Source organism: Hirundo rustica, chromosome 3 (genome assembly GCF_015227805.2).
Source record: "Hirundo rustica isolate bHirRus1 chromosome 3, bHirRus1.pri.v3, whole genome shotgun sequence".
NCBI lineage: Eukaryota > Metazoa > Chordata > Aves > Passeriformes > Hirundinidae > Hirundo > Hirundo rustica.
The window spans coordinates 98,123,420-98,146,327 of record NC_053452.1 but is presented as its reverse complement, the minus strand read 5'-3'; the positions used below and the strand labels follow the sequence as shown (position 1 = coordinate 98,146,327).

Below are 22,908 nucleotides of genomic sequence, written 5' to 3'. Positions count from 1 at the left end.
GCCCTTGGTGAATCTGTGCTGGCTTTTCCCAATCACGTGCTTCATCTGACTTGTGATAGCCCCCAAAAGGATTCCTTCCATAATTTTCCCAGAGACTCAAATAAGGCTAAAGAGCCTGTAGAACTTCCTTCAAGCCCCTCTTATGGGTGGGGTTGTCACTATCTCTCTTCCAGTTTTCTGGGATATCCCCTGATCTCCACAACTTCTGAAAGGTTATGAAAAGGCTTGCAACATCAGCCAGTGCTCCTCACACCCTTGGGTGGGCAATGTCAGGGCCCGTGGATTTGTAGTGCCAAGCTCCTGTAACAGTCCACTTGCAGCTCTTCCATCAGCAATGGTCAGTCTGTGTTTGCATCAACCTGGAATTTTGCTCCGAAGGCCTGAGGCCCAACAGTGTTGGTAAAGACAGATGAGAAGGAAGTGCCAAGAACTGATGCCTTTTCTGCATTGCTGGACTAATTCACCTCTCCCATATAACACTGTGCAAATATTTTCCTTCTCTTTCCACTTGCTCTCTACCTACCTAAAGAACCATTTCTTGGAGGTATTTGCATTTTTGGTCAGTTTCAATTTGAGCTGAGCTTTTGCTATTCCAGCTGCATCTCTGCATCCCCTAGCAACAGCCTTATCATTCCCAGTGGGTATTTGCCTACTTTTCCATCCCTGGTCCACTTCTCTTTTGGTTTTGAGCAGACTCAAAAGCTCGTAGTTAAGCCAGTTCCGAGCATCTCTTAAAACACAAAGGATCCAAACTGCCAGTTGAATTCTCAAGGTACTCTAAACTTCCAAAATACCCTATTTGTCAGGAGTTTGTGTCCAGCAATATCTTTTGGAAGGTGTTCCTGTGCTGTACACTGGAAAATGGTAAAAACTTTGTAGAGAGAAGTATTTTTTTTTACTTTTTTTTTTTTTTTTTTATTTATGAAACATTAATGCTGTCAAACTCCAGATTTGTAAAAAGCTTTTAATATGAAAAGCTTTTAAAGTATTTGATGGCATCTGTTTCTAGCCAGGTCTCTTGTCAGGTCAACTCTTGTCCATACTTTTATTTGTTGCTACAGTAAGTTGAGAGAGTGCTGTATTTGTGTCAAAATTAATTCAGTGTTAGTTCTCATAGTTTTACTTTTTCTCTGGTAGGCTTTTAAAGTTGTTTAGGGTGTTTGTTCATTTCGTCCTAATCTTCCTGTCACCCCCCGCCATTGATTCATTTTGCTGTTTCCCATCTCTTAGTTTTTCCTACGAACTGTTCATTGCAATTCAGCAGGAGAACATCATACATCAAGAGTATAGAAGAACTAACCAAATTCACTGCATTTAACAGTAGCTACAGCTGACAATAATAAGCATCATCATGATGACATCATTAAAAGATGACAGACATGGAAGTGGGTTGACATTTCCAAGATGACAAGGAAAGAAATGTGGCAATTAAATGTAATAATAATATACATAATGAAAAAAAAAAAAAATTAAAATCTGTGAGGTGGGTCCTGCAGTGCAAAGGATTTTTTTACATATTAATTTTGTGCTGACCTTAAAGGAAAAGAGTCTTCCTAAACCACTTTTCGACACCTTCCTCTTCCCATCCTCCTTCTCTCCTGCTGTAGTGTTCTGGCCCTCTTCCCTTCTCTATCCCTGTGGCTTCTGTTCTGTCTTCTTACTTCTGAGCTTCTCAGTCCCCAGCATTTGCAGTAGTTGGTGCACTGGCAGAACAGGACAGGCAGTCTCAGGCATTGCTTCCAGCAAGCATTCTTCTGCTCCAGGTCCTGCAGGCCTGAACAGGGCTGGTAGCAGGAAGGCTCCCATTTATACTCACAAAGTACATGAAGGGTCTGGCACTAAACTAACTCACCCATTTACCGTGTCCAAGGGGCAGTCTGTCAGAGGCTCATAGCTCTACCCAATCTAATTTTGTTTTCATGAGGACAGCAGAATGCATCTCTAAACTCAGAGCAACACCCCACGAAATGTCATTTCTTGTTCCAATTCACGGACAGTTATTCTCAGAATTATTTGGACTTTTTTGTTCTCCTCAGTAGGGACAAAACAATGTATATAGACAAAACAGTGATATAGAAGTATATTCTGAGAAACAGAAATATTTTTCCTATGACATTTGGAAAAAAACCCAAATCTGGCCTGACAGTTACCACTGAAGATTTCAGTCAGATCAGTTAAAATTTGGCAAAAGTTAGAAGTGACTGAATGCAGAATCTGGTTGTTGAAAGAATTAGGCCCTTTATAGGTAGTTCTGCCAGCTCTTTTCATTATGAGCTGGAAGAAAGATGGAAAAGCATTCTAATCATATGTACTATTCGTTAAACTGGAAGGCCCTTGATAGTAAGATAATATAAAAGGACTTAAGAGATTTACTTACCTTGGGAAAGTCACAGAGAAAATAATATGAAATCCATATTATAAAAAGCAGACTGCACATTATAAACAAGAAAAAATCATTTTGCTTAGCAGACCTGACAAATTACAGCAGACAGCAATTGTACAGGTGTTTGCAATGTGACACCTCCTTGATTTCAGGCACTTAGCAGAAGCTGTCTGGTTGTAAGTCTGCTTGTCCTCATTCCAGACATAGCTCATAAAAAAAACCAATGAATACAAGGATGACTTTTTAGATTTCAAGAGGTATGAATTTTCTTCTTGAAATACATTTTTCTCCTTGCTGTCTATACAAGTGTTTAGAGAAATTGTGCTTCATTTTAAGTGCCAAAGTGAGCTGTACTTGGTCACTAAATAGATCACTTGAAATTTTCAGCCATCTAAGAACACTAATCAGAGGTGAGTCACTAAACATACACCTTACCTATTTATACACAGGGAAGTCTCAACCTTTCTTCCTATTCAACAGCCCAGTAAATCCACCGGTCTTTGGGCCATCTGTTCTGTTGTGGGTAGTCACCAGACCACATTAAGTGCATGGCTTAGTGCTGGGACCACCTCTAAGTCATGTAATGTGCTGCACTGGGTACTCACGCACCAAAGAATGAGAGATTTTTGAACAGTTGTTGCACATTGGGCAAGAGCCAAACCTCTTTCCCTCTTCAGGGATGATACAGGTCAAAGCTCATTAACACATGTGAGAAGCCCACCCACAAAGCCTTTTTGCTGACTAAGCAGCTTCAGTTAACTAAATATGATGTGAATTTGCCAAGGGAATACTGTGCCCAGCTGAAGGGCAACTTTGGCAGTGCTCTTATAATTCCAGCATTTCAAGATTTGTTAATCCTTTTCTGGTGTATATTTATGTGCCAGGGGGATTCCGTTCAAATTGAGCCTGCTCTCATGGCCTTTTCTCTCATCTCTTCCATGTTAATAATTCCTAATTTTGTTTTTCTTACCTGATGCCTGCTTTGTTCTTTTGTTATGAGGGATAGGCGTAATTAAGCTATCTTACCTTTTAAATCTCCAGTAAAAAAAAAAAACCCAAATAACTTCTCTTCTTCTGAGTGGCCATTCACTCTCTCTTGATGTGTATTTGGTGCCTGACTGACCAGATTTTAATGCTAATTCAGCCCTTCTCCCCCTTAAATAAGAACATAGTTCTTTCCAGAAAGTTTTTCTGAAACAATGATCAGATATTATTAAAATAATTTCAAAAAGCTTGCATTTTTTTAATCATAATGGATATATATACTTTTTTTGGCCATTTGGGTAGTGGATTGATTTTTCTTATTTCTGAAGCAAATATTTATTTAAACAATAAAATCTCATCTACTTTCCTCAGCACCTTTGTAAAACAACTTGAATTAGGAGCTCTTTCCACATTACATCAGGCTTTTAGTATTTTTAATTTAGATTTCCCTCCTGACTCAAAATTTAATTTTTTCACAGCAAGCATTCAAGTGTGAGTTGTAAATGCCCCCAAAGAAACTCAATACAAGAACCCACAAAAAACCCTAACCAACCAACCAAAAAGCTTTAGCTGGGAAGCAACACCTATAAAGGACCATATTAATAAAAATCATTCTTTTCCAATGAAGAATTATGAAAATGAGCTGAAGAGATGATTTTTTTTCACCCAACACCACACAAAGGCAGCTGGGGTTAGTGGCGAGAAGAGATTCCTCTCTGAAGTCACAGCAATCTCCATGAAAACAAAAGTACCTTGTTTGCAGAACCTCTTTTCTCAATTTCCTTTGCTTCACATCTCAGTAAGAACCTAGGGAAAAGCCAATCACCCTTGAATGTAAATAAAAATGAGTGCTGGTTTAGGGAGGGTTCCTTTTATCTCTGCTGGAGTTGTGCATAGAGTATTCCATCCTTTAAGGTGTGTAGCAGGATTTACTCATGGGAATAAGGAAGTCACTAAAGCTGATACCCTTCAACACAGAAAGAGTAGTTCATGGATTTAATATTAAACCAAGGAATGGGCTACTTTGATCACTGAGTTTGAGCTCTTAACTTGAACTTCAAATATTAGTAAATAGTTGAGGAGCTAGTCGTAAAAGTAAGGTTTTAGTAATTTACAAAATAAAAGTCATTCTCACTGTGATCTGTATTTCCCTGAATTTCAAAAGGATTTACATCTGGGGTTTGTTTTGAATATATCTCTAGCTAAAAAAGGTCCCTTGAAAGGGGACTTGTTCCTTCCTCTAGTCTACAGACAATGCTATTTTTAATAAACAGGAGAAATGTTGCATTTTCTTTTTGAAAAATCACTGTGGTAGTGAATCTATAAACATATTTCAGGGTTTATAAAATTTGTCCTCAGGATACTTTTTGGGTACTCCAGGTTGAGAATCTGGTTTCTTTACACCCTGTTCTTTCTTTCTTTGTAAACTTCAAACTTTGACATACCAAATATAAAAGTTGTGATTTATTTAACCTTTATCTCCTTCTTTCCTATATATCTACTTCTCTGTTTGGAAGATGTTTTCTTCACTTGACAAGCCAAGAGCAAATTGTCCAGCTTCAAGAGGGACTAAACTGCATCTGTGTACTGAGGAAAAAAATATATTTAACACACAGCTGGAACCCAGATAACTAAAATTAGTCACCCAGACAATTGCTCCACTTGATCAGTGATCCTCCACTCTGATGGCCTCTGTTGTTTGCATCCCTGAAGACGGTGCAAATACGTTCTTGAAACAGTTCAGGATTTTAGCCCACATTTATTTATTTTTAAACTAAATTTCTTGGTAAATGTGCACTGAACACTACCTAAAAACCCCTTTAAAACTTCTTTCCCCCGGTAGTTTTCATTTTTTTTTTTTAAACAAATTTCACCCTATTTCCAAATCCACTGAATATATGGTGAGGCACTGGTTGCAATAGGATCACCACAGTGCTAAAACAGAAAGAAAATTCATTCTTCACCTTATGTTCAACTCTAATAAATGCAATCATCATATAGTCTTTATAGTATTTTTTAAGTTATGGCAGAGGGTGGTTTTCTAGGATGATGTGCCAAACAATACTTTTCTTTCTCAAATTAGAGGTTAAGACCAACAGTAGAAATTATCAAGAGCCAAGATACATTGCATCCCAACAAAATAAGGTGCTGATAGTCGTCTGGTTGTTGATACATCAGAGACTCACAGCTCTTGGTGAATGAGAAACTCATAGGGAATCAGAAGTTGGTTGCTAGTGCTTCTCATAGCCCACCAAAATGCTGTGACTTCAAGTCCTGTGGCATCCAGAGTATGATATGGTTTGGTACATTTATACTGAATTTATTACAGCAGAACCCCAACAATGCTGTTAGAAAGCCTAACTCATTTTTATTATGGAAGGAATACTCATGATTATTATGAATTCTTGTGTGTATGAGAATAATGGCAGGAGCAAGTGAGATAATTGTGATTAATTTTACTAATTCTTTGCTGGAATGAATAATTGTGTAGACTCAGTGTAAAGTTTGAAAACCTATGACAAAGATCAACTGTATAGGCTTCAGACTTAATAAGAGAATATCGTGAGTTGGAAGGGATCCACAAGGATCATTGAAGTTCAGACTCAAGAATCATACCAGGTGCCTCAGAGTATTGTCCAAACACTTCTTCAGCTCCATCAGGATGCGACCACTTCCCTAGGGGAGTCTGTTCCAGAGCCCAACCATCCCCTGGGTGAAGAACCTTTTCCTAATATCCAAGCTTAACCTCCCCTGATACAACTTCATAGCATACTTAATGTGAGAATAAGTATTATCCTTAAGAAAACTACTACCTAGATATTTCTCATATTCCTTTTTTCATTTCTGAGATATTTAAGGCATGTCTTACATAACTCTTAAAGCACTGAAATAGCTTTCACTTGTATTCTTTTGCTTACCAGTCACAGGAGAAAAATAAAATCACATCTACTCCTGTCTCTTTCCATCCTTCTTGTCTCCTTCTACCCCCCAGTCTTCCAGAAATCTCAAGCAACTCTCAGTCTCACCGGGATCTAAATTCAAGATTTTTTGGTTAACTTTACACCTCTGCAGGGTTCAGCCTTTGTACAACAGCCCTCTTTTGGTGCAATACTGACTTGACCTTGGTTTTCATCTTACCTTCCCATATATCCTGAGCACTTTTGGCTGTTCTCAATTCAAAGAGCAGTTGCCTTCAGTAGAAGTAAACATAGTCAATAAGATAAAATGGAAGAGGTAGAATGTGCTTGCAGAGTAGAAGCTTATTCTAAAAGTCTTAATTTACTTTTTAATTAATTAAAACAGTTTTAGGTAACTTAATTAAGAACAGAGCAAAGCGAAATGGGTGCACATTGCTCTCTTTGACTGACTAATTTCTGAAGAATTTAGACAAGTTAAACAACTCTAGTAAAAGTCAATACTCTTAATTTAGGTTACTAACTTGGTATCTGCTTCACTGAAACTGAAAGTGTTTGACTCAGGAAAGTGAGCTCATCTGCTTACAATACATTATACAATTAATGAAGAGACAGATTTGCCAGAAACGATCTGCAGAGGAAGGCAATGGCATGGCCTGGCTTTGGCATCTTCCTCTGTGGTGAGCAGGATACCTTTGGGAGTTTTGAATGCTGTCTTAAATTGCATAAAGCCACTGGAAAATTTAGGACCATCTGTTCATTCATGGCCTCTTTTAAGGACAGACATGTAACAAACTAAAGGGAGTCACAGACATGCATGATGCACAAGTTAAAGCCGTGCATGTAAGGATTGGGGAAGCAAAAAGAGGAAGCTTGTGGATTAGGCATGCAGATGCATTGCAAAACACCCATTTTGGTCTAAGACCACCTCTGTCTCTACATGCTGTATTAGATCACCATCATTATTGTTCTTTGTATTAGAACAAAACTAATATGACTACAGAATGTGGAAGCCTTCTGCAGCCTCACTAGTATGCCCCAAAAATAGGCAGCCCTTGGCGTTTCCCCTAACTAACTCATGATTCACCTGGGTGCCTCCAGAACAAGGTAGATAATCCATGCAGGACTCTCCAACAGTTCCAGCAGCAAGGATGGAGCACAGTGCCCAGATCTTTGTGGTTCAGTTTGGGCAGAAGGCATCTGGTGCCAGGGTGCCTGAACTGCAGCCAGGCTATAGGTATTCCATACGTGCCTACCCCAGCAATACATTCCTCCAGTGGTGATGGGCCACAGACAGTTGCTGTTTGGCAGCTATAGTGTGACCATCCTATTTTGTGGAATAGGAAAATTTAGTATTGCACATACGGAACCTTGAACCTGGGGCCTCAGGGTGAGAGCACACCTTGAAACACCCTGGGCACACCAGTGGAGAGATAACCTTCCAGACTTCTCATCTGGAAGATGAGAAGATATCTACGTGTGTAGGCAGTTCTGAAAACTTGGTGTAAAGAATCATGGCCTGGGACTAAGATTGGGTCCTTGGCATTAAAATTTAGGTTTAGGCACACTGAATTACACAGTAGGTTTCTGATACTTCTGAAGAAACTTGATTTCTTTATTTTTCTTTGCTCTCAGGTGGTGCTGTTCTAGCATCCAGGTTTCTTGTTGGTGTGTTTGAATGCTGTACTATAGGCTGAGGGCTGATTTAATTTTTGAGGGGTTGTCATCAGTCAAGACTTGTAGAGAGGAAAAGGCTACAAAACAAGATGAGTAAACTAGTGCAGTTGTTATAATGCCCAGTGATGCTAACTAACTTCTAAAAAAGAATGAGGACAAAATATGAGAAAATTCATTAAGTCAACTGAAAGGTTTCAAAAATGAAGTAGTTAAATGATACAGAAATTTTTTGCGTATACTGTTATCCCGTTTCTTTCTCTGTGCCAACGTTTTTTTCCCAAAACGCCAGATCCTCTCCTCCTTAATTGTCTTCAAGGCTCCCTTTGACACTTCAAGAGGACAGTTGTTTACAGTCACACAATGAGTCCATAGCAGACCTTGGAGTAGTAATTTGGCATCCTACCACCTAAGCTACAACCAAAAGCTACTAGGTCATGCCATTTCTTGATACTAGTAGTATTATTTTATTATACATCTTCTTAGTCACAAAGCTGTATAAACTGTTTGAACACAGATTCTTTTCCTGAGAAAATAATTTTTAATATATTTTTCTAAGAGCAATTCTTTTTTATATGACTGCACTTGATAATAGTAGCCCAGGCTTTTCAGGGAAACATTTTCAATAATCAAACAGTATAGCTATATTAGAGGACTTTATTTATAAGGAAGTTTCATCTGTACTTAAAGAAATGCTTTTAACCAAAGACACCACTTTCCTTCATATTACAGAGCGATTATTTGCGTATTAGATTTGAATCCGATTTGCACAATTTAAAATCGTAAAAAAAAAGTCTTCCTTTGGATCTGGAGAGGAAATATAAATGTACCTGTATGCAATGAAAAGTACATAATATTACTGAGTTTGCATGGCTATGAAAATTGAAGTGTTGAGGCAACAGGAAATTGTTTAGCAAACTTCCAAAATCCCTTCTCTAAAGCTAAAGCTTCTTCAGAATAAGATTATAATTTTCCACCATTAAATTAGATTGAACATGTATTTTTTCTTATCTGCAATAGTGCAACTACATAAAGGATGTGATTTTGGAAAAAGGGAGTAGTTCGGTGTACCATTATTTGTTAATTACTGAGCACTGTCTGATCCGTATTTTAATTTTTACAATAAAGCCTACGGAGACCATGTTTGCTATCAAACTCTTTTGTACAATGTAATTTAAAAGCTTAATATTTTGGCAATGTGAGAGAGAAGAGATAACTGAATGTACATTCATAAATGTAACAAATATGCATTATAATACATATATATCCCCCATTAAAACAAGGTCATTTTTATTGGAATTACTTTCCTTGGGCTCCAGCAAAAAGCCAACACATAGTTACTGCCAATTTAACAAAACATTTAGAAAAGGGCTATTTAGCCAGCTCAGTAGGTGATATGCACAAAGAAAAGCAGTTTATAAGAGGTAGTCATTTGCATGTGAGAGGTAGCTCATGTCCTCTTCTCTCAGCATTCAGTTCTGTTTTTGAACATTTGAATCAAAAAAGGGTGAAAGTTCAGAGCAGGGACGTGTAAATTTGACTGGGAGTATTTACACAATAACTGCTTTTAACATAAAACATTTTAGTAAAAGTATTTTGTTTTAAGAAAATTGAACTGTATATCTGACTTTTATATTAGCCGTCTATGCAAAAAGAATTTGGAAGAAAAACAAAACAGTGAAATCACTGTAAGTCCTGGTACTGGTAAGTCCTTTTTTTTCAGACTAGTGCACTCTTTCAGTGCTAGGCAGTGAAGATAAACTGTGTCTCTGATACTGTTTTTATTACAGGTTTGGATTACAGATTTCTTTACAATGACCTGTCAAAATTAACAGGCTCCTTACTGTTCACAGTTTATCAGGATGCCCCAGAGCTACTTCAGCAATGAAGAAAGCAAAGCTGTCTGGAGAACAAATGTTAACAATAAAGCAGCGGGCCAGTAATGGTAAATTTTTAATCATTACGTTCTTAAATACTAGTTCTCTGTAAACTAAAGTTACTGTTACTCTATTGCCTTTTTTTCCTACATGTATAAATCCACTTTATATAAATTGTGAGTAATTTCACTGTCAGTAGAAGTGAAACCAGGTCTTACGCCCTGGCAATCTGAGCCAGGAGTAAAGCAGTCAGATTGAGTTATGTCTATATAAATCCAAAACTCTAAAATATTTCAAAGTAGAATATACTATTATAATTTACTCGTTCACATTTCATTCATCAAAGAGTGATAGTAAGTCTTATATTGTTGCAGGATTCAGAAGAGAAAAAGGGTTTATTTCCAGAATGTCAATTTCTCCTGAGCTCCCTTAAATTCATTTGGACCTATGGCTCTATAACCTCTGGCAGATGGAGATGGCTTAGTTCCATTTCAGCTCCAGTAATCTGTAGTTATTCATGGGAACCTTGAATTGCAGGGACAATGATGAAAGTACCTTGGATGAAAGTCAGGATAGTACTGTGGTAGTTGAAGGACAATAAAAGCAACATGTAGGTGCTTCAGTTCAAGTAAGTAATATGATAAAGACTTGTCTAGGAAGTGGTCAAGTCCTGAGTTTTCTTGGAAAACTATGTAGTCAGTCTGTGACAGTGCCTGCCTTCTTAACTGTTGGTGCTACCTGTGTTTAGAGCCACAGAGCATTTGAATGTAGTGCAGGAGGCTCCTCAGCCCACATGGCCAGTACAGCTGGAGCAGCAGTGGCTCTCTTTGTTCAAGAGCTTGTAACCAGGGAGTGCAAGATCTGGATGTTATTTTCTCTACAACCTGGGTAGTACTGAAAACTATAAGTACCTGCCATGCCCAGAAAGAATGCCTTAAGGAGTGATATGTGGATATTTTGGCTGCTTGGACACATGGCATGCCTGAGCAACCAGTGGCATGGGTTGCTCAGTGGATGGGGTGACTACATCAATGGACAAGGGAAGAGCTACAGATGTCACTTACCTGGACTTCTCTAAAGCCACAGCCATGGTCTCCCACAACATCCTTCTCTCTGAATTGGAGAGAGATGGATTTGATGAGTACAGTGTTAGGTGAATAAGGAATTGGTTGGCTTGTCACATCCAGAGGGTAACAGTCAATGACTCAGAGTCCCGATGAACATCAGTGACAAGTGTTGTCCCTTAGGGGTCTGTATTGGGACCAGTGTTATTTAATATCTGCATTAATGACATAGATAAAGGAATCGGGTGACCCTCAGCAAATTTTCAGATGACACCAAACTGAGTGGTGCAGTGACACTCCTGAAGGACAGGATGCCATCCAGAGGGAGCTGGACAAGCTGGAGAAGTGGCCCATGGGAATCTCATGAGGTTTAACAAAACCAAGTTGCAAGGTGCTGCACCTGGGTAGGGGCAACCCTTGGCATCAACACAGGCTGGGGATGAACAGATCCAGAGCAGCCCTGCTCAGAAGGATTTGGGGGTGCAGGGGGGCTGAGAGGTGGGACATGACCTAGCCATGTGCCCTGGCAGCCTGGAGAGCCAAATGTGTCCTGGGCTGTATCAAAGGCAGCGTGGGCAGCAGGTGTGGGAGGGGATTCAGCCCCTCTGCTCTGCTGTGGTGAGACCCCACCTGCAGTGCTGCATCCAGCTCTGGGTCCCAGCACAGGAAAGACATGGACCTGTTGGAGCGAGTCCAAACCAACTCGGATTTTCCCCACCCAGCTCCCAGCACTGGGCTAAGAGTGGGCTGTTCCCAGAAAGCAGCACAGTCTGGGATACAGCGGTAGGGCTTATGCTCTATGGCACAGGCTGTCAAGTGTCGCAGGAGCAAGAACGAGGGAGAGGTCTTCCGTGTGGTTTCCAAAAGGTTTTATTCCAAGGAAGCGTCAGGGATGAAAGACCCTGAGCCTGTTGTTCAAGGATTTTTATACAGGGGAGGATCTAGAGGAGGATACAATATTTCAGCCAACAGAGAGAGAACAAGGGAGGATCACCCCTTGTTCTCTCCCTCTTGAGAGAACAACACTAGAGCCAATGGAGAACTTAGAGGGAAGGAAACACTGTAAACTAGCCAATGGGAACTCAAACATTAGGGGATTTCCAAAGGGGATTTCCAGAGCAGGGGGTGGGTGTTGGAGTCCAGGGCATTCCTTTGGCTGCCCTGGAGGGTCAGAGACCTGGACAGGGGGGTCTGGGACCCCAGCCCAGAGCTCAGAGAGACACTGGCTTTGATTTCAGTCCATGGGAGAGACTTCCTGCCCTGCGGGAGGGGTTACAGGCCACAAGAGCGTGAAAAATAGTAGTTTAGCTAATCACAGGGTGAAAAAACAGTAAATCTAGGTTTCTAGCATTGAAGTGAATGGGGGCAAGATGGAGAATTTGGGGCATTGTCTCCTCCTTCTTCTTTCTTCTTCCCTCACTCCATTTCAGCTGTGACATTGGCACAAAGTAGTTCAAAGACATAGGGTCAGAGTAGGGATGACCTGTTTAGTATAAGTGATAGACATTGGCAAGTAATGATAAATAAAGAATACAGAGCAATTAGTATAAAAGATAACGACAGCCCAGTTCGGGGGGAGTCGGGAGGAGTTGGGAGGAGTTGGGAGGAGTCAGGAGTCAGAGTCGGAGCCCGAGCAGCTGCAAACATCTTTTGTGGGGCACTGAAAATTGTAAGATAAGAACAATAAATGAAGCATGCAACCTTGAAAAATCAGAACCTGAAGACTCCGTCTCTTTCTTCCGGTTGGCACAGAGCTTTGCAGAGGGCAAAAAGACTCTAAAACCACCTGAATGTCAGGGAAAGCCCCTGACAGGTGGGTACAAAGAGGGATTGACAAGTAGGAGGAGGAACAAGGGGTAGGATTAGGACTAGATGGACAATCTGGTGGGAGGATACAATTTAGGACTGAACCAACAATACAGGGGGGAACAGAACAAACCATTGAGAATAAAAACACACTGCAACACCAGACATGGCCACAAAGATGATCAGAGGGATGGAGAACCTCTGCTGTGAGGAAAGGCTGAGAGAATTGGGATTGTTTAGCCTAAAAAAGAGAAGGCTTTGAGGTGACCCAGTTGCAGCCTTCCAGTGCCTAAAGGGATCCTACAACAAGAGCACGTAGAGACAGGACAAAGGGGAAAGGGCTTCAAACTGCAAGAGAGTAGGTTTAGATTAGATATTAGGAAAATACTCTTTACTGTGAGAAGGGTTAGACACTGGAACAGGTTTTCCGGAGAAGCTGTGGATTCATCCCTGGAAGTGTTTCAGGCCAGGCTGGATGGGGCTCTGAGAAACCTGGTCTAGTGTAAGGTGTCCAAGCCCATGGCAGAGGGTTTGAAATTAGATAATCTTTAAGGTCTCTTTCTACCTAAGCCATTCTATGATTCTATGACATCTTTCCTATCAGAGCCAGGCACTGTGGGAAAAGGTGTGAAAGATTCATACCAGCAGAAGAACGAGAGTGGGAACACCAGTTTCTCTGGCTTTAGGTATTCAAGTCACATTTAGACTTGAGAAAAAACAGATCTGTCTCTACCCAGGATTATTTTATTCTTTGTTATATTAATTATATGGATAAATAAGTTAAACTGCTACAGTTTATTCCTGTCTGAACTCTTAGAAATGCATTTACTTTTAAAATTCTGTGGGTTTTAATATTTATGTCACAAAATGTAACAAAGCATTTCCATTTTGCAAATTACTCTAAATATTTTTATTTAATAACACACTCCTGAACCCTTCATGAACCATTCTGAGCTTTCACCAAGCATTAAAAACAACAGCAGATCACAATATATCCTACTACATCAATAAAATTTCCCTTTGTTGAGAATTAGTTCTGAATTAGTTGCAGGTTCTCTTGATAATCCTGTAATATGAAGAGATTACCATGTTAAGATTTTTTACGTTCCTTCAGAAGATCTGTAAGTGGACACACACTTTAAATAAATTACATATGACAGTGGAGCAAAACTTGTTACTGCAGGTGCAAATCTTATAAAATAAAGTTAAATCAGTGTATATAAAGTTAAAGGTCCTTTTGCTCCTCCAGGCATTCTCAACACTTTTCACTGGCAAATTACTGCAATTTTAAAAGGAAAAGTAGTGGAAAATGCTTTCTTTAAACTGCAGAATAAAAGTTTGAAGAAGGCTTCCTTTTTTTTTTTTTTTTTTTTTTTTTTTTCTTTTCCTTGAAATAAGCTGTTTTTCAAATGTGGAAATAATTAATTCACTGAACTCTGATTTAAACTTTAATTATTTTAACACCCCTTTTATTTTTATGTCACACAGGTATAGAAAATGATGAAGAAATTAAACAGTTAGATGAAGAAATCAAAGAACTAAATGAGTCCAACTCCCAGATGGAAGCTGATATGATTAAACTCAGAACTCAGGTAACAGTTTTATGAAGCCCTAAATTCAAGCTGCTTTTTCTACATGGCTGATTAAAAAATATAGGAAATATATTGTTTCCCTTTTATGTTTTTATATATTGATATCTATGCTATTTATAAAATCTGAAAACAGTGTTCATTTTGCAATTTTAACATCAGTTACCAACAGTTAAAGAACCAAATAGAACTCAGCAAAATACATTTTTTAAAATAATGGTAAAACATGACCTGTCATGGTCAGCTTCGTATTTCCCCTTGATAAGGCTATGCCTTTCTAATAGCAGTTAAAATATTGTGTGACATGGTCATTAACATAAGCTACAAGGTGAAGGAGCCCAGATGAACAACATGGCTTTTGCCATGTCTTAGAGAGGAAATTTAGACATATAAGTGAGTACCTGTTACACTTCATGATGTGATACACTAAATGCAACCCTTGGCAGCAGTAGTGGTTCCAGAGATCCAGTTTAATTCTTTTTTCATTCCACATAAATTTGTTGAGGGAAAAAAAAGGCAGGAAACATTAGACTAGTAACTAAAATTCCATTATTCATCAGTCCTAAAACTGGATGGAAAAAGCAAAAGAAGAAAATCTGTGTAATTCCCCTAGAATATTTCAGTGTCCAGCATAGATTCTGGTGCTTGTCTCTTCACATGATTTGCACACAGACACCAACACTAAAATTCATCACAGTCATCATTTGTCAGTCTTTAGTCCCATGATCATACTCACCCAAATGATCTCAATGGAAACAGAGTAAACCATTCCTTGTTACTTCTTTTTCTGCTGCTTGTGGAGATGGGCACCATGTTAATTTTACTCCTCCTCTTGTATAGTCATAAATACAAAGGCAGGCTCTACTTCTACTTGGTTTTTATTTGATTTCTTAACCTTAACCAGATTGATACTGAAACCTCACTTTTACTTTATGCTTGCATTCAGAGTTCTGCTGTCATTATACAGCCTTCATAGGATTTGATTCATGGTTTACTCAGTTTCCTGATGTGACCAAATACAACTGTAGGGTAATAAGGACAAAATCTGCGAGAACATGAAGCAAGATCAATCAGTGGCAGGAAGATTACATATGTTTACTCTTGAGAAATTTGGTCATAAATTTTGAATCTGGCAGCTTCCAATTGCCTTTTGCTTTCTTCTGCTTAATACAGTGAAGGTCCTATTTGCATACAGACTAGTTTAGCTGAGTATTTAAAAAATGTGAAGCAGTTTGACTGTTACATGTACGTTAGGTAGATGCTCCAGCTGTCAGTAATTACACCACTTTTAATTTTTTTTTTGGCCCAATTAATTGAAAATAAAAGCCATGATAACACTATCACAGGCATAAACATATTGAGTTTCAGAGATCTATCTAGGAATTTCACATCAAGCTTTCATCTGAAATGAGTACAGAAGCCATACTTTAGTGGTCTCAGTTCCAGCTTCAGACTAGTGCCATTGCATGTTTTTAGAAATCAGATTAGGCACTCTGTGGGACCACTGAATGTTCTTGGTAAAAGAAAGCTCAGCTGGTGATTTTACCATTAAGTTAAAGGGATATTTTTCACGCTTCAGTGCAGCAGATTTAGGAAAAAGATAGATTAAATCATTAATGGGATTTTAAAAAGTAGAAGTACAAGAGGTGCAAGAGATCATGAAAACATTGTCCACCGGTCATCTTTACTTACTAAGCTTTTCCTAAGCTAAACCTGACAGGTGCTTGTCTAACCTGTTCTTTATTTCCCATACTAGAAATTCCACAGTCTCTGGATAATCTGGTCTAATACTTATCCGTTTTTGCCCAGCTAGCTACTAAGGCCTTGTAGAGAATCCCAAGTTAAACTTTACAAAAAAATTCAGAGGCCTTAGCTTTGAATTCATATACTCTCCTGAAGATAAGAAATTTATATTTACAACACATAGAGAGTTACATCATAGTCATTATCAAACAATTAAGGGGATCAAAGTCAACAGTCTCCTTTATTTGCAAAAGTAAAATTATATTGGCCATAACAAAATGTTTGCTGATAAACCTTTTGAAAATCATTAGAAAATCATTGTGCAACTCAAATTTCAGTAAGACTTGACAGATGGGAAATATGCAATGGGAAAACAGTGGAAGTTAAGTGAACACCAGAAGTAGTAACAGTCTTCTTTGATATAGATTTGCAACCATATGATTTTAAGTGACAGTGAAAGTTTTTCATATGACAGGAACAGGAAATTCTACCATGTAGAATTTTTCTATTTAATATAGTGAAAAGTCAAGCCTTTTTCTTAGTTGGAGCAGTTGTAAGACTCTTCATCACTCAGCTGCCTTTTTACTTAAGACTTTAGAGAAAGTATTTGTAACGTAAGATCTAGTAAATTTGTTCAAATTTAACATGCAAATATGAGAGGAGCAAAAAGACAAAGGAGAGAGGGGAAGAACAAATCATCAAATAATTGTATGTTTCATACAAGCAACAGATTATCCTATTTTCAGAATACATACAAGTAAACATTTCTTAGTTGTGGAGTAAAATGTGGTGAGGGAAATTTCAGCCTTTAAGTGAACAAATACAATAATTAAATTTAAAACAGAAGAACTTACAGATGAATACTAAGTGAAATGATGAGATACGCTGATCATCTGGCACTGTATTTGCAGATACTCAGCATCTCATGAAAAAAAGCAAAAAAGATTCAAGTTTCAATGCTCAGCTATAAAGAAAATCTGTAGAGTCAGCTTCTGCTGAAATTAGTGTGAGGTGGCTGCAGTATGTCATACTGAAGTGAGCCTTCATTGGCATCAGACTCCTCATTCTGGTCTGTAATATAAAAAGAAAATTAGGATAGATATTGGAGTATGACTTTGACTCTAAGAAGCACCTAGGAAAGATGTTTTGCATTTGGATACAGCACTTCCCTCCAATATAAACAAGCTGAAAGCAAAATAAGAGAAGAGGATCAGGTGTCCAGGTTCAAAGATGAAGAAAATATTTTCCTTACTGATATATTTGGTGGAAATAGCTCAGAATCAATTAACTGTGACAAAACCAAGTCCCTACAATGCTGGCAACTTGGATTAACTGCCAATATGCAGCTGTAGTCAAAGCAAGAGATACTTGGAGACTGTTTATGTAGACACATCTCTTTTCAAAGTTACTTCTATCAACTGATGGGCTGTATTTCCATAAGTAGACCGAAGATCTAGGTCCAAAATAAAATGTGATACCTCTGACTACCTGATTGTGCCACCAGTTTCCAAACATTTACTCACCCATGGTCAAGTTAATATGTGCTTAAGAACCTATGCCCTTCTGCCCATTACTACTGCACAAACTTCTGACCTTCCCATCAGCATTTTAATTGTATCAATTCTTCCCATAGCTCACTCTCTAGGCCAGTGTAGAAATGGACAGACCTCATTTTGAGAATTCAAAACCTTGTGTTCTTTGGCATTTTTTCCACTTCACTGGCTTCTTTTTTCTTGTCAATGCATATTTTAACCTACACACACACTGAGCACACTGTACACTCTGTAATAGATGTTAACAGTTATCGCTCCATGTGGAAAGTAAGGACAGGGCTACAGAGGCAAGTGCGGACAGATGTGAGTGAGCGCTGCATGTGCTCTTGATGAGCTGGACATAAGCCAATGCTCATATGAAATCCTTATAACTCCATTAGCACAATGCTCTCCACAAGCCCAGGGAAGCTTTTTCTCAGTGATGCTTTTAGCTCAAGCAGGGCAAGGTCATAACTAACTCAGCTAGGTCTGGTCACCTGGAAACACAGGCAGAGCACAGTCTCAGTTGTTTTTACCTGTACATGAAGAAATGCCACAGGGCTATGTGCAAATATTCTTCAGTTTCTTCAGTTTTTCAAGTCATCGTATGTATTGGAAAACTTTCTCAATTTGTACATACATTGCAATAACATGCAGTTGTTCAGCTTTCAAAAGCAGCCCTGTGAGTTTGCACAGAATCATACTTACAGAGCTGAACACTGGCAGCAAGGAGCTGTGCATGCTTAACTAACAAGATAGATGTGTAGCTGAAAATATAAGAAAAGCATGACTTCAGAATGCCCTTAAGAATGTCTTCTAGGAGTTTAACTGCATGGGTGAACTTGCAGAACTAAGGTCCTTAATGTCCTTTCAACTATACAAGAAAAGCTCTAAAGAAGTGGAATCAAATCCAAGTTCATTCAGTCACTATTACCAGTATGGAAAAAGACAAGCTGTTAAAGTCATACAACATACAGTGGGAATAAGAAAGCCTTAGTGATGAACTAAGAACTGCAGACTCAAGCAAAACCTTTTTAAACATGAATGAATAGACCTTTTCTCCTTTCCCTGGTATTTCTGTTCTCTCTCCCTTTAGAGTGCATGCTTTGTACCAGTTTGCCTTATATTACATTGTACACAAATTTGTCCATTTTAGATTACCACAATGGAGAGCAACCTGAAGACGATAGAAGAGGAGAACAAAGTAATTGAACAGCAAAATGAGTCTCTTCTTCATGAATTGGCCAATTTAAGCCAGTCTTTAATTCATAGTCTAGCTAATATCCAGCTGCCGCATATGGTAAGTGATTGAGAGCACAAGTTAAGGAATTTGGCGATCTTCAGTTCACCTCATACAATAGATACATTTTTTTATGTTTATGTTTCATCAACCAGTTGGATATTTGTGGTAACAGCACTGAAACCATAGAGATACATTTAACTTCTAACAGACATGGAGGGCCTGTTCCAGTGTATCCTGTAAATTAAGTAAGAACTAAATAGGCTTTTTAAATATTATAAAGATGGTGGCAGTATGCCTTGCTAATATATTATGCTTAAATGAATATACGATTAAGAAAATAAAAGTTGTATATGAACTACTATTTAATATCTCGTAGGAACCAATCAATGAACAAAATTTTGATGCTTACGTGACCACTTTGACGGACATGTATACAAATCAAGATCGTTATCAGAGTCCAGAAAATAAAGCCCTACTGGAAAATATAAAGCAGGCTGTGAGAGGAATTCAGGTCTGAACAGCTGCTATAGTGATGAAAATCTTGCTTAAAAAAAGGATGCCTCTTGTTTTTTGCTGCTGTAATTTACCAGAAAGTGTTATATATTTATTTCTGTTTGAAACAGTGTTATGCTTACAAGACTTCATAATGATTTTATGTCTTGCTTTAAAGATAGTAACTGCAGAATAGTTTTTTGAATACATTCACATTTTGTACGTTTTCATATAAGCTGACATAGTGTGATATGCCATGTAATGTTTATAGCTGCTAATGTATGCACATTTTTGGGGTATATATATTTCTGAAGAGGTAAGCTGATCAAAATAAATAGAGTGTAAATTCTTTTTAATGCTTTAGTGATTAAATGTTTTAGTATTTTGAACTGAAATGGACAAAAAAAAAAAAACAGCTTTGAATGACAATGTTGCAGTCTGCAGCCACTTTTTAAACACTATCATTTTGCCTCATGTTGGAGGATTTTATGGGATTTAAGAAGTACATTTTGTGTGCATATTGTTTCATAGCAAGAATTGGTTGCAAAAATGCTTTATTTTTGAACAATGCTTGAAAATATTATGTGACTTTTGTTTTTGAAGGATGGTGTGTGGTGGGGGCAATAAAATGAGGTTTTTTGAATTCCAAGAAAATGGCATGGATTAGATGTAAGTTACAAAATGGGTAATTTATTGTAAGACAACATCAAGCCATGGAAACTTGACAGAAGATTCAAAGCAGCTTAAACAGCACTTTTTAATTAACTTCTAAGCATTACATGGTATGAATATGGGAACTTCCATTATGAAAAGAACTATATCAGAGGTGGACAACGTGAAGATTTCAGCTTTTGTTTTCAAATAAACTTTGGAGCCAACATTCTCTTATTTCTACCGGACTGCTAGTGCCCCTCTGAACTATCTGTTCTAGCAATGTAGTTCATCTTTCAGAAATTCTGTGGTTTCAATTCAAGATGGAGGACAATATTTAAAAGTTAATATTGCCTTTTCACATCCTTAATTTTGGGATAAATACAAATGATCTGTGTCTGTTAGTTACTGAACTGCATTCATTGCTGTCTGTAGTAGGAATGCAGTTCAGTAAAGATTTTTCTTTTTGCTTTGCCAAACATTTGATCCCATTTTTAACATTTTAATATTTATGTTTTGCTTTTTGTTGGAGAACAATCATTACTGCAGCATTCACAAATGCTTTGTATTTGTTCTATCACCTATTGCAAAAATGAATGCAATCAAATTTTTAATGTAATTAAATATACTTCAGCACTTTTTTTGCTTTAAACAGGATCATTTTAAGGTAGAACTTATTTGTACCTTCAAGATTTGATTGTTTTCTTCAAAATGACTGCACTATATGTATGCATAAGACCACTTTTTATTACTACATTTTTCTTTTTTAAGTAGTAAATTTGGTGATGTGTTGTGTTTTACAGATGTTGAATTTATTTAAATTTGATAGCATATCTTTTCCTTCCATGTCTTGATGTTATGCAGAAAGTACAAAAGTACTTTAAAATTTTGTTATGAAAAAGATGGGTTTTGTAAAAAATAAAATATTTTTAGCAGAACAGGACTTACAGGGTCATTGTCCCCACAATGTGCCAGTTGACTATTTGCACTTACCTTGCCCTATATATCCATACGGAGGTGTGCAATTTCTTGTGTCATTAGCCTTGTGACACTAAACCTGAACAAATTATAGTGGAAGCCATTATGGCCAATCCAGTAATATTGCTAAGGGAGACTACAGGGATCTCACAACAAATATTCTGATACAATACTCAACCTCGGTATATATATATATGTATAAATATATGTATATCCCAGCGGCACTTTATACTCTTCACTGTACAAAAGCTTACAGTTTTCCACGAGGACTTTAATAACTAGCTGGGAAAAGATTATGTAATTACTTTGGGGCTCTGCAGTATCTTATCTGTACAGTGCCCTTTTTATGTTGTGCTATTAGTTGTAGCTGCCATGCTCAGAATTGCCTTTTTGAGAGCTGAAGCAAGGTGCTTGTTGTTCACCTTCTGCCATATATATTGTACTTTTGCCCTAGCCTCCTTTTAGGGCTTTCATTGTTCATAATGGCATATGCATTTTTCCACTGCATTGTGTCTGCAGCTTCTTTGCCAATATAGTAATGCTTTCAGTAGAGTAATAGATAGTATCAGTTTTGGATTCTTATTGTTATCACCTATGTACAATGGAAAGGGATTTTAAGCACAAATCTGCTGCTCATCTAATGTTGGTACATAATATCAAATCAAAAGTTATCTGTGACTATTATATAGGGATCACAAAAGTGTCACATATTAGAATGCTGACCTTTCATATGAAATTATTGTGAGTCATCAGAGTTTATTTATTATAACTTATTGTTCATATTCATTTCTAAGTTAATTTAAGTAATCATTTATTAAGACAGAATTTTGTATAAACTATTTATTGTGCTCTCTGTGGAACTGAAGTTTGATTTATTTTTGTACTACACGGCATGGATTTGTTGACATTTTAATTTTGCTATAAATGTGTGGAATCACAAGTTGCTGTGATACTTCATTTTTAAATTGTGAACTTTGTACAAATTTTGTCATGCTGGATGTTAACACATCTTACTCTAAATAAATAAAAAAATGTGTTGCCACATTTGTAGCACAGTGGTTCTATGGTCACTTTCAGCATTTTCACTTTATTTCATACATGACATTACTACAAAGAAAACCTCAGAGACCTTTTTTATCAAGAAGTCTTGGCTGTTGATTCCCCAAATTCTGCCCACCGGATGCTCCTTCAAATGATGCTCTTCCTGCTCTTCGTAAATGCACAAGCACAATATATTTGTTTTAACATTTCGGGACTTCCTAGAAAGAAATTGAATAGTATTTTCTTGGCCCAAATAATATGACTGAAGTATTGTGTGCAATCTATTTAAATACATTGAGAACCAGGTTCCTAGACTCAGAAATGAGGAGTAAGGCAACGGAAAATGAAGCTCAGTTGGAAAGCTTTTCCCTTTCTTTTGATCTGCACTAAGGTCTCAAGCTGCTTTTAGAATGAGTCAGCTGAAGAGTTGAATGACAACAGTCAGCCAGCACTTCTGGTCATCACTGCCTGTGACAGAAACTGAGACCATCAATACACCTGTCCCATGCCATATTCTGCACCATGATGTAACCCATATTACCCCTGCAGTGACTTAATAACTGCTTTAGATTCTACTAGCCATGTTATAATACAACCTAATTAAAATAATCTTCCTTGAAAACAAACAAGAGTAACTACACATAGAATTGGTAATTAATTGATTTATAAGCATAATTACTACTTTACCATATGCTTGGGTTCCTGTATTGAGCATATATTAAGTCCAGCATTATGCAGTGGTATCAATAATTAAGGCTGTACATTATCCCTGCATGCCATTCCTCTTAATTGCATTCCTTAGAGATCATCCTAAATGACCAAGACAGGAGCACCAATACAAACTCTAGACTGTCTCTCTGCCCCTAGCAAAGGCTGGTCAGCTACTGGGAGAGCAGGAAATAGGGAGCACACCAGAGTGCAGAAAAAAAGGCAGGA

General features: G+C 37.8%; 1 protein-coding gene across 20 annotated transcripts in view; it reads left to right on the top strand.

Annotated features, from left to right (window-relative positions):
* Nucleotides 1–21,973, top strand: part of MYT1L (myelin transcription factor 1 like) — a 316,913-nt gene extending 294,940 nt beyond the window's left edge. For 14 of the 20 annotated variants that reach the window (XM_040058847.2, XM_058419772.1, XM_040058845.2 and 11 more), the window contains 4 exons: nucleotides 9,810–9,901; nucleotides 14,192–14,301; nucleotides 18,724–18,867; nucleotides 19,187–21,973. In XM_040058847.2, coding sequence (XP_039914781.1) covers nucleotides 9,810–9,901; nucleotides 14,192–14,301; nucleotides 18,724–18,867; nucleotides 19,187–19,327 — 487 coding nt within the window. In that variant the 3' untranslated portion in view covers nucleotides 19,328–21,973. The remainder of the gene's footprint in view (nucleotides 1–9,809; nucleotides 9,902–14,191; nucleotides 14,302–18,723; nucleotides 18,868–19,186) is intronic. The other 6 variants (XM_058419777.1, XM_058419774.1, XM_040058855.1 and 3 more) reach the window with 1 other exon arrangement.
* Nucleotides 21,974–22,908: the final 935 nt, after the last annotated feature.